We start from the raw sequence: 12,717 nt of genomic DNA on the forward strand, positions 1-12,717 counted from the left end.
CAGATGTCATTGTTTATTTGTCAAGAACAATCTTTTATTGTTTGATAATTAATGAAAAGTAGGCTAGCCTGATGAGTTGTCTTATTATATTATAAATAGAGAACAAGTTTTAATAAAATAAAAGAATGCATCTTTTTGATGAATGATTGAAACCGTCAATGTGTGCAGTTTCTGTCACTATATGTTTTTATAATGATAATGAATATTGTGAATCATAAATAATAATGGTTTAGTCACTTTAAATCATGACCTCAACTCTTTGCTGAGTATAAGCATTTTTACAGAATCAGTGAACAAATGGTACAAGGACAAAACAATTAGCATTAAAAGTCCTGTTGTTTTTTTTCTCTCTCATCTTTAGCAACATTACTAAAAGGCTTATGCTTTTTCATTGTCACTTTTGGTATTTAGGTGAAAATAATCTCAGGATTCCATTTAGTGATCCACCTTTGGGAACTACAGCCTTAGGTTATATATGTATGTTTCTTCCACATTTAAGAATAACAATTCTGCAAAGACAAATATGTCTTTGGTAAATATGATTCTTTACAACAAAGCTTTTTGATTGTTAAATGTTATCCTTTCACATTTTACTTTTATCTTTTGGATATTACTGAACCGGATATCAAAACTACAGGATTTATGGTGACCAAGATAGTTTTTCTGAAATACAGCATAATTTAGTGGAACACCAGAGCGACTCTCATCACCATGGTAACACGCGTTGCCGAACAACCAGCTACGCAGTTTCACTGATCTATAAAACATGTTGATGCCCTCCACCAACCATCAGTCTTCCTGATCTGACAACCAGTATGTACACGTACAACAATTTCGTTTAATTAAAGCAGCAACCGAGGAGGCGCCGCTTCAGTCAACACTTTGCTAACGACAGTATTTCTTCCTGGGAGATCTCGTCGCGTTATTGTTCCATCCACCTAACGGAAGATCTGCGGTGTCGGCGCAGGGCAGCGTAAACTGCCCACTGCCGTTTTTGTTGAATTTCCTGCAGCTGGACACGCTACCATTATCATGGTCCCTTCGGTTGAAGAAATTTCTTCGTCTTTAGTGCGGGAATATCTGAGCAGGAAGGTAAGTCAGCGAAGGCTAGGGGTCAACAGAACTCGGTTTCTGTGAAGACCGTTAGCTAACTAGCTACCTAGCTCGTGTTAGCATCACCCTCTCAGTGGTCAGCATGTTATTTTGGGACATGTTCCATGATATGGTGTTTACGCTGACTTTTTGCTTTATTTTTGTCATTTGCATATATAAAGGGAACAACTGAATCAAGCATAAACCCCCAAAGTGATCGAAAAACTGGAGGTTGGAGCAATATCAGGACTATTATGTGTCTTAATATGCAATTCATTGATAAAGCAATTGGAATATATTAATCGGAGCAGACTTTTACATGTTTTCCGATGATCATTAATCTTTTTTTTTTATTAACCAGCGTACTTGCTTTGTCTGATTTGCAACAAACTTAGTCAAAACAGGACATAGGCAAAAGTGATGCATATTATACAAACAGCTGCAGCTCAAATGTTGCTGAAGATTTCATACTTTTTCCATTGCTCTTGAGCCTAAATAAATAAATTTATGAACCATGTAGAGCCATCTTATTCTATGTTCCGTGGAGCAGAACTGGTCACGGTGAGAGAGAATTAAACCTGTATTCTTCTTCCCTCTGGAACAAACTCCCTGATAGAGCTGGGTTGTGCAGAAATCAGACAAATCATAACAATTCTTACCTGCAAACTTTGATCAAAGAATGTCACTATGCTAACTGTTTGTCCAGTAGGTATCATTGATTGAAGTACGAGTTTTAAGTAAATTAGTATTTGTCATTTAACTTTTTTATACAGTATGTGTCAGCGTGCCAATGATAGTATTTTGAAGTTTTTTCTTTGATTGTTGGTCACACTTATGCATGAATAGAATAGAAATGTCATTTATTGACCTATTGTGGGGAAATCCAAGTGTACCAGCAGCAAGTTAAAGATAAGTGGAAGCAGGCATATTTACATTAATGTAAAATATCTAAAAATCTGAATAACAGACTGTACAGTAAGGGCAAATTTCCAACATAAGAAAAGTAGTACAGTTATTACAATTGGTATATTCAGATTAAAAGGATCATTTGAAGAAAAATATGCATGGATATTTGTGTTTAAAAACAATAGACTGTACAAGCAACAGAATTATGAAAAAAACAGCAGGAATGTTATTTGAAATAAGAAAAAACTAAGCAAATAACAGCAGGGATGTTTTGAGTTTGTTGGGAGTATAATGGTTATAATGTCTTCCTTCTAGTCTGCTCCCAGGAGGAATAATCTGTGATATTGCTGCTCCTTGGTGTTGTGTTGACAGAGTTCTTCTGTCTCCCACCTCCTGCACTGGGGGCGTCCAAAGACAGAGCTGGCCTTCTCGAGGAGCTTTTCTAACTGTTGCTGTATATAAACAAAATTGCCTTCCCACCATCCATTCATGCATTCTGTGGTGTTTTTTGCACAGGGCCTGAAAAGGACCATTGCTTGTATGGATGAGGAACATCCACGCACGCCTGCCAGTATCAATAACCGATCACTGCTGAAGCAGATGCTTAACATTGAAGATCTCTACAGACAAAATAAGGTAAATTCATCATAATAAATGCCACACCTTTGTATACATATCTGCCTAAATAGTCTGCAACTGACTTTCTTAAAATTGCAGATTCAGAAATCGCCTGTGAAAACATTGTTGGAAATCATCGTGAAGCATCACATTGAACGGTTACACCATGAAAATATCACCACAGGAGACTCTCAACAGGTGGTCCCAAATACAGGCGCAGCATCTGATTACCGTGCAGGATCACCATCAATGATAAATGAAACAAAAGCAGATGAAATTACACCAGCGATTTGTTCTACCAAACACAGTGAACTGAGGTATTTAACAGCTACAAACTTGCATTATTTTATTCAATTGAAGCTATTGTATTTTACTTGCATGACTTTTTATTTTACAGTTCTGAAGTGAAAGAAATATGCAGCATTCCGGTGACAGACTTAACAATGATTTCAAAGAAAGATGGACCCACTTCCTTGAATCCAAATGATTTCTTAATTGACAACACAGATTACCAAGAAGGCCAGCAACCAATGCCTTCGAAAAAGGAGAACTACACCCGAAAAGAGAAAGAAAGTAAATGTTTGATTGCTGGGGTCACCTCGAAAACCAAAACTAGCCGCATCAGGCGAGGCATGGTGGCCGGACCAGTAGCTCAGGTAATTACCTTAGAAACCTGTAGATGGTATATTTCTGATATTTTTCCTCCATAATTAAATTATGTTTTCATTTCAGGAATCTAACAGAAAAAGGCATAGTCAAAGGGTTGAAGTTTCTCAACCATTGTTCATCAGGGATCAGGAAAGCAGAGAGACTCAGGGTGGACTTGAGTTGACTGCCAAAAACACATCCAGCTGCGAAGAACAAAATCTAGAGTCTATTGATTTAAAAGAAGAAAACCAGGAAGAAAAGGACTTCAGAAGTAAAGGACAAAAAACAGTAAACACAATAAAGTAAATACTCATTTGTTAGTAGTTGCATCGTATGTTTTCATAGTAGTGAAAGTGTATTCAGAAGGTTATCAGAGGTTTTTTATATCTTGTTGTTTCTTGAAGAGTACAGATGAAACCAGATGCCCATGAGCTGAAAATGGCTGAGATGGTTTTAGGTAAGCCTGAAAGAAAGAAATGTCATAGATGTGTTTAACAACTTGATTTTCCAAATGGATGTGTTTTATTACATTTTCAGATGACATTGATGACTCTGGTGGTCTGCCTGAAGTGTCTCTTCGTAGCGCTGTTTCAAAGTTTAAATTTCCAGGCCGTCCAATGGACCATCGCAACACCATGGTGTGTTTCTGACAGCACCGATACAGAGACCAGCCAGAGACTGTTTCTGTTTGATTGGAGCTTGTTTGTTTAATAGTTGCTTTTCTTTTAGGAATTGAAAACAATTCTTCTGGGTTCCAGCTTAAGTTGTTTTAGCACTGAGTGGAAGAATCAGGGTTTTACCTTTTCTGACACACATGACCTCGGATACGGGATTGTGCAGAGAAAGGTGATTTTTATCATACTTTAAAATAAATTCAAGTACATATTTATTCTCATGTCTGAAATCACTCTTAATGCTTAATAAGTTTATTATTTATTTCTTTTTTTTTCAGGGTGGTCCTTGTGGAGTCCTGGCATCAATTCAAGCATTTTTTCTGAAGAAGCTTCTGTTTGAAAACACTGATGGCGGAGATGTTATCCTTCAGTAAGTGAGCTTTCACATCAAAGCTTTGCCTTTCTGGGTTTTAATCTAACATTTTCACATGTTGGCACTACATAACCACAAACTATAATGTGTTTTATTGTAATTTTATGTGATATAGTTTTTCTAAGTATACCATTGTAAGTCTGGCTGTTTGGTCTTTTTGTTGCGTCAACTTTTTTTCCCATGACAGCTTCACTTTCCCTCCTGAAGAAAGTCATCGACACATTATAATTCTGCCGTCAGCATGTTTCATTTGTAAGATAATTGAAAGATGGTTTATTAAAAGGTTTTATATGGTAGTTAAAATTTTGATCCCAATCTAAAACTGCACACAAATTACTTGCATTCTCTTTTCTGCCATGTATTATTTTCTCTCCACCTAAGAATTATTCACAACTTAGTTTTTGTTTGATATATATAGTCTGTATCATCCGGATTGGAACTGCAGACAAAGTTGTTAAGACTGACGTTTCATTTTGTTTTCAGACGACTAAGACCTTCCAGCAGCACCAGAAGACACTGTCTTGTTTTGGCACTGGCTGAAGTTTTGTGGAGAGCCGGGGAGGAAAAACAAGCTGTAGTTGCAATGTAAGACAACGCCTGTTAATTGGTTAAAATACCTGCTTCTTACGCTGACATTTGTAGGTGTGATAACAATCTCGAAAGTCGATCCCTAAAGAGGTAAAAAAATTGCTGTAATGACCTCTGCGTCAGAACGGGTTTGTGGAAGAATTTTCTTATTCTTTGCTCATCTTTCCTCTTGTTTTGTAGTGGTGAATGAATTAAACTATGAATTAATAATCTTATTCATTCTGCTGTCTAGTAATGATTTCATTTTGCCATATGTTACTGTTTAACATAATATCTGCTGCAACCTGAGCTTACTTATTTAGGTCACTAAAGGGTTTTAGCTAACACAGAGAACCACACCATTGTCTTTTCGTATTTATCTCAAGTTGTGAGAATATGTTATCTAAGGTCAAATCAGTTCAGTATGTGATTCAGATGAGTAGTCTCTGACAAACTGGGTTCACATCTCCACCACCTGTCAAACCTATTTATCTTAGAACTCCCCTATGGAACTGCTTGACCAGATGTACCACTATTTTAAAGTGTTTAAATTTTTTTGCTTTCTTTCATCTTTTTTTTTAAATAACAGAAATTCAGGAAGAAGCCATTTCACCACATTTGGACACTACAGATCTGAGGAATTGTTTGAAAAGGTACAAAGGTTCTTCTGTCTGTACGATAGGACAGTTTCCATCAGAGATTTACATACTGGACACTCATCATATAATTTAATGTTCTCTTAATTTTGGCCTTTTTAATGATGTTTCGGGGTTAGGACAAACACATTTTCTGATTTTTATAAACTTGTCTAACTTTTATTTAATCTTTTCTTAGACTAGTTTTGCTGCCCACCTAGAAAGTGCTCGCCACATAGACAAGCTAAGTGTCTTCAGGAGAAAAGGCCGATTGTCGGACAAAGCAAAGATTGATAGGCTTTCAGTTCAAAGAACAATGAGAAAGCATAGTGGTGGTGGCATCATTTTTTTCAGACTGCGTTGCTGTCAGTGATACTTGTGCATCGCACAAAGTAAATTGATTAATTATTCAGTTTCCCCCTAAATCAACAACTGAGTAGTTAATACTTGGACAAAATCAGGTTCCAACCGGACCATTATCCGAAACCCAAACTGAAGCGAAGTTAAGCTACACTTTGGATATGGTCTAGACCTCAACATTATTCAAAGCTTGATGGTATATGCTTAAAACTAGAGTCCATGACACAAAACCATCAGTCCATCCATTATCTGAATATGGTTGATAGCTACAAAACGTCTGGAACAAAGGGCGTCTAAATTGGTGTACTGTATATACATTTAAGCTTGTGTAGATTATCCACAACAAATTCCAACTTGTAAATATAATTTTCATTTGTAAAAAATATTCAAGTTGTATCATTAAAGGCCCAAAATTTCATGCTGAGTTATTATGTTTTTCTGTATTTTTGTTGTCTTTCGTTAAGCTTTTATTTTCAAGTTTATGTGTTTCTAAACACCTTTTGATCCAGATGACGTGTTTCTCTGTGGATAACATCAAAGATCTGCAGGTCATTCTAGAGCAGCATATTGAGCAGGTGAAGAACTCGCCACTTTTCTCAGTTTTTCCCGTCTTGCCTGCCAGATATTCTGTTTTGATGTTTCTGTTCTTTGTATTTTATTCCCCAGTATGAAATGGGGATGTTCGGATGCGTCCTGCTGGTCATCTCAGCTGTTCTTTCTCGATCCATTGAAAAGTAGATGCAAACCCTTTGTGTCTCTTCAAAACAAGACATTCTGAAGAACTTGCTTTGAACTGGATTGTATTGTTAATTAATTAATTTTTTTATCTTCTCAGAGTGAGAGAGGACATGGACCTCCATACAACCCCACTGATAGGAGCTCATGGCTACTGCACTCAGGTTTGAACAATCTATTTAAGTTGGATAACATCAAGCCAAATTTACAGCGTTTCTACAAACTCTGGATTTGAGTATTTTCCAGGTCTGGTTCAGTACAAAATAGAAGAAAACGAGAGACAAAAAAATATTTCTAACAATCCCATCTAAATGTTGTTGTTCCTTGTATATTTCCTCCTTTCCTGACCTCCAATCTTTTTTCCTACCTCTTCCTTCTGTCCATCCTTCATCCATGCTTGTCTTTTTTTTTCTTTTTTTTCCCCTACCTTCAGGAGTTGGTGAATCTGTTGCTCTGTGGCAGAGCTGTTTCTAACGTCTTTGACAACAATATAGAGCTGGACTCAGGAAATGGCAACATGACTTTGCTTAAGGGAATTAAGGACCAATGCCAAGTCGGCCTGCTGTCCTTGTTTGAACATTATAATATCTGTAAGGTGAGTTGTATTGAATTCTTCACGGTGCTGGTAGACACATCTGGGATACTTGCAAGTACAGAATATCACAGTGCAGCTGATTTTTTTGTCTAGTATAAATCAAGTTGTTCTGTCATCAGCGGAGTCTTACTGCATACAGAAGCGATTTTACAATTGTGTTAGACGAGCGTTTATACGCCAAAACATTAAATATTCATATTGTCTGCCTTAGGTGGGGGCTTACCTGAAGTCTCCTTCTTACCCCATCTGGGTGGTGTGCAGTGAAAGTCACTTCAGTGTGCTGTTTGGCCTGCAGAGGGAGCTATTGACAAATCAAGATGAAGACCTGGAGTTTGATCTGTATTATTATGATGGATTGGCCAATCAGCAGGAGGAAATCCGCCTCACTGTTTGTATGTTTGTATTGTAGTTCTCTAGATCTAATCATCTTTGTTTTTAAATGCAGCCACATGCTTCAAATATGTTCTTAGTTTTTTATAGATTGTTTCTCCTGATTCCCCGACAACAGGAAATACTTATTGATTAGTGCGTTTTCCCTTTCGATACTACTAATTCTAATTGCAGTACATTAGACAGTGACTGATTTAGACCTAGATTATGCATGAACAGCTGTTGCAATGTTTTACCTCACTGACAGTTTTCATCTATTTGGACCTTTCTTTTAATGAAAGTTTACTTTTTAGTTTACCTTTTTTGAACCAAACTAAAAATGTGAATTGTTTGTTCAGCTCTCGGCAAATTGGCACAGAAACACCACCAAGTTGATGCTGATCTAATTCCTCCACTTGAGCTCTGCATCAGGACACAGTAGGACCTTGTTTTGCCCATTTTTTCCCCTTTTTCTTAATGTGCACAATAACTGATAAATTTGGTTAAATAAAAATTCTACATTATTTTGTGCTTACCTGGATTTGTTCTTCGTGCCCTAAAAAGTTTGGTTTTGTTTTCATGCAGGTGGAAAGATGCATCAGTCAACTGGAATGAGACCGAACCAATTCTCTGAGTAATCATGCTGTTTAAAATGTTCAAATAATGGCTGTGTTCAAATGTAACCATTTTGATGTTATTTTGACTGTAAAATTATCTTTTTCTTCCCTACAAAACATGCTAAAGAGAAAAATATAATGAACAAAAAACAAGTCACAGCATAAATTCAGTGTCTGGGGTTAAAAGTTTAAATTCTAATTTAAAAATGTGAATGTAAAACTTAAATCAATACAATTACAAAACATGGTTAAAATAGTCAATATTAAAAAACAATTTCCTGCATTGTACTTGTTGCCCTAACCATTTTTTCCTTAAGAAAAGCTATATTTCATTTTAATCACATTTATTATTAAATGAGATAGTTTTTATTTACAAGGAGTCTTGAATATTTCATAAAAAAACAAACTGTAAATGTAAACTTTCTGTGGCCTTTTACTATTTAGCAATACTTTTAAAATGCTTTGCACCACAATTTTATGTATATAAACTTTATTTTTGGTGGATAATAAAACAAGAATTTTCTACAAACATTGATGTCTCCTTTGTTTAATTAGCAAATGTATTTCTTATTTTGCTCTTACGGAGGTTTTTACATTTTTTCCCAAAATTAATCATACCCACTCACCAGATTTAGATTTAAAGTAACAGAGTGGATATGTTTGCAAGAGGTTGTCTAAAATTGATTTATTGGATTGTGAGATTGTGGGAATATTTAAGCCTCTGCACCCTTCCAAATATTCCATGTTTTTCTAAAGCATCTTATTTGCACAGATTAATTGTGAACAGATGTTTTCTTTGAGTAAACAGATGAAAATGTCTAAATGTCACAAAGTTACAGTGGTATTCATATAAAGTATTAAAAAAACCATAAGTGACCCTACACTGGAAACTCAGAGAATGTGGTAGTCACAAGTGATAACTTCTCTTGCAAGATTAATGTTATAAAAGGTTTAAAAAATAAAAAAACTAAAGCAAAAATCAATAAAAACGGCTTCTATAAGAATGTGGGCAATGCTGGTTGTAAAATCTTGAAGATCCTTGCATAGTGCTGGATTCTGAGAGTCTTGACTAAAAAGCGTTCATGTCCTTTGCAAATCTCATTGAGGCAAAAAAAGTGAAGTGGCTCAATTTGATTAAATTTTCAAAGTTTGAGACTGATGAGACGGAGGCCTTTCAACCTTAAAGAATATCAGTGGAAAGTCATTAGCTCGTATGTACAGTAGTAGTGTTTGGTTGCTATAGTACACAATAGGCTTTTCCTTGTATTAGTGAGAGGGGTATAAATAAATTTGGACATTTTGTTTTTTTAGTCGCATGTAAATGGAAACTTTATTTATTTTTACCCACAATAACTGTTGAACATCGTCTTTTTGTTTTTGCGTGCATCAGATCCAATCAGCAAACAACGTCCTTGCTTTTACCCGTTACTAGACTGAAAATCTGATGGAAAAATCGTCATTTTTTCTCAGTTGATTAATTAGTGTATTTAAATTAATGTATCTAATTTTATCACTGGAATCAAAATGTGAATAATTACTTAATGAGCACATTCGGTTTAAAGGATTCCAGTGATCATCTGGTTTCACAGTTCAGCTCAAACTAACATTCACATTAAGACATGTTACTAACCTTGACATTTAAATAAGAAATAATCCAAAATATCACTGTCTGTAATAAAACATATTTATTGTCTTAAGATTTTTTTTTTGTTTGTTCATTTTAATCATGAGCTTCAAGCTTTTTCTTTCAGTACAATAAACTGAGATCACATGATTTCAACAGGTTGGGATAACAAGGATCGAAGAGAAAGATGTCTTCCAGTAATTTGTTTTGGTTTTTCTTCAAATTGAAAGGCATCATAGCACTGTCAGTGTGGGACATGCAGAGGGGGTGGCAGAGACTTACTGCCAATACCTCAAGCACAGGGGGATCAAAGACCCTTCAGCTGGCAGAACCAGAAGCTCCCTCCTCGTCAAACTGCTGCACCACAGACCAAATCACTGATCAGCCGTGGTTTGGGTCAAAATGTTCATCAACATATTTTCACGAAACAGAACCTGTTTTACTTACTGTCAACATTTTCCCTTTGGCACAATGAAACCGTTGGGGAAGATCTCGCTGAGATGATGACAGCTCATTCATCTTTCAGTTGGCAAATTCTTAATTGAGACCTTGTTATCTGAATGTATATTATTGGTGACTCATGCGGGATTTGTGCATTCCCCAAAAGACATAAGAAGAGAAATGAATTAATCATGAGACATGGCGTAAATCTATTCACCCTCTGACAGTTTTACAGCCACTGTGGCTACTGCATGCACTATAAATATGATGCTTTGCCTGAATAAAGCCTTAAGGGTCTCCAAAATTGGATTATCGTGTGCACTTTTGTCAGAAAATTCTTCTGCGCATGAGGGGAGAAGTGGTTTGATATACGTCATAAGTAACCATGCTTGTGTGTCAGCATGAAATATGTTCGACAAGCATATTATTGTGTTTGCAGGGTTAAAGACGAAAATCAGGCCAATGAATGCCCTTAGTGAGCTGTTCGCAGCAATGAAGGAATGGCTCCAGAGGTTCAAATTCACCTTAAAGACTTTTGACGATGCCTTTGAAGTATTAACGGTTTTTCAACTTTAAAACCACAACCTTAAAAGTATTTAACTTTATGTGATAGATTGAAAGCAAGTTGTGCAAAAATTATAGTTGAAGTAAAATGACATGCTTTTTAAAAACATACTTTCTTACGAATAAAACAATTGAAAAATGTTTAGTCAATGTTTTGTAAAACCAACTGTTGGTAAGTTTATTTGCCTGACACATTGCAGCCACAAGACAAAGTGTTTTACGTGAGGAAAGAACAAAAAGAAGATTGTGGCGACATATTGTAACACAGAAAATAAAGTTGAATTACAGAGTAAAATTAAGGATGTTTCAGTTCATATTATAATTGAAACAGTTGAATGCAACGCTTGCCAAATGGGTTTAGACTTACAGTTTTCAGAAAGTTTGTTCCAGATTAGAGGAGCATAAAAACTTAATCCTGCTTCTCCATGTTTGATCTAAGTTGAACCAGAAGACCCGAATGGTCTCGAAGGTTGACACAATATCAGATCTTTAATGTATTTTGGTGCAAAGCCATCCAGTTATTTATAAACTAACAAAAGTATTTTAAAGTATATTATCTGAGCTACAGGGAGCCAGTGTGAGGACTTTTAACCCGAGGGTCTGTTTTCCTAGTTTTAGTGAAGAGCATGAGCACCAGGGTTCTGAATGAGCTGCAGCTGCATTAATTTTCAGACTTCTGGGATATGTCCAGGAGCTTTTAATATCTACAAACTGAAACATTTTCTTATTTTTCTTTAAAAAAAAATTGGTCAAACTCAGTCAGAGGTTCTCAATTGTATTTTGGTCTGGAATTAAACAGGACTTTATGAAATATTTCAAGGGAATATTGCATTGTAGCTTAACCCTGCCTTCAATTTCTTGATAACTTTACCCTCGACCTGTCTGCTCTGTTTCTTTGGTCTTCATTCCTCCTGCTTCTAGTGTTGCCTAGGAAACCTCTAAGATTAAATATCTCACAAGTGGAATTTTTTTGTAATTAATGTTATTTAGATGTATTAAGTTAAAAGAGGCTTAATAAAAATGTGCAATTGTGCACCATTTTGGCTTGGTCTACCACAAAAAGTTCCAAAAAGCATAGTGAAGTTTGTGGTTTTGAAATGTGAAAATGCTTAAGAAGCTGTTGGCCATAACACTGGAGCAGAAGGTGACGACATTAAGGTGTTTCCTCTCTTCACCCCTGGGCTTTGGCAAGGCTGGATGCAGTCTGACAGGAAGGAAATGGCATGGCTTTGGTCTCTGTTTACTATTTATTACACCAAATTTCTCAAAGGTACCAGAAAGGGGATTTGATGCTTGTGTGTAATTGTGTTAAAGCCCTCCCACATGCTATCCCCAGTGCATCTTCTGTCTCCTCTCCTAATCTGTGCTGTTTGTCTCCAGATAAGTGATATCCTCCTCAGATTAGGATCCAATGTCCCTGTCCTGCCCACCCGGAGGGAAAGGGATCCCCTGTGCATCCCCATGAGGTGCAAGCTGTATTTTTAGCAGCTTAATCCTTTTATAGCTTCAGCCGTTTCCTTAATTGGCTCAGGTAATCACTTCATATTTTGCCACATGTTGCTCAGGGTGGATTTATGTGTGCAAGTTTGACAAGTATACAGAGGTTGGGTGAAGCATAAATTTCAAAGCTGAACTCCTCCATTCTTAAGAAGGCTGTGATTTGTGGAGCAAATGCTATCACATGACTTATAGCCCTGCTAGGCAACTTCATATCAAGTTGGAAACATTGCCTAGATTGAGATCCCAGTCACAGCGACGGTATCTGTACACACCATTAAACATGCTCTTCACCAACTCAACTTTTTCCACGGATGAGTCTATAATGATGGCTCAAAAAGCCAAACTATTAGTGAATAATGCATGAGCCTGTGAAAGAAAAGGCTCCCTCTCGGTCTGTGG

General features: G+C 36.4%; 1 protein-coding gene across 1 annotated transcript; it reads left to right on the top strand.

Moving 5' to 3' along the window:
* The first annotated feature begins 145 nt into the window (after window positions 1–145).
* mindy4 (MINDY lysine 48 deubiquitinase 4) lies at window positions 146–8,706 on the top strand. The gene is made up of 18 exons (XM_028028581.1): window positions 146–1,092; window positions 2,515–2,634; window positions 2,716–2,933; window positions 3,014–3,272; window positions 3,349–3,566; window positions 3,669–3,721; window positions 3,802–3,902; window positions 3,994–4,110; window positions 4,217–4,308; window positions 4,795–4,896; window positions 5,468–5,531; window positions 6,383–6,448; window positions 6,540–6,607; window positions 6,709–6,772; window positions 7,042–7,203; window positions 7,415–7,595; window positions 7,932–8,010; window positions 8,158–8,706. Exons 1-18 carry the CDS (start codon window positions 1,033–1,035, stop codon window positions 8,204–8,206), a joined length of 2,073 nt encoding a protein of 690 aa, XP_027884382.1. The 5' UTR covers window positions 146–1,032; the 3' UTR covers window positions 8,207–8,706.
* Window positions 8,707–12,717: the final 4,011 nt, after the last annotated feature.

The sequence above is a fragment of the Xiphophorus couchianus genome, chromosome 9 (genome assembly GCF_001444195.1).
Source record: "Xiphophorus couchianus chromosome 9, X_couchianus-1.0, whole genome shotgun sequence".
Taxonomy (NCBI): domain Eukaryota; kingdom Metazoa; phylum Chordata; class Actinopteri; order Cyprinodontiformes; family Poeciliidae; genus Xiphophorus; species Xiphophorus couchianus.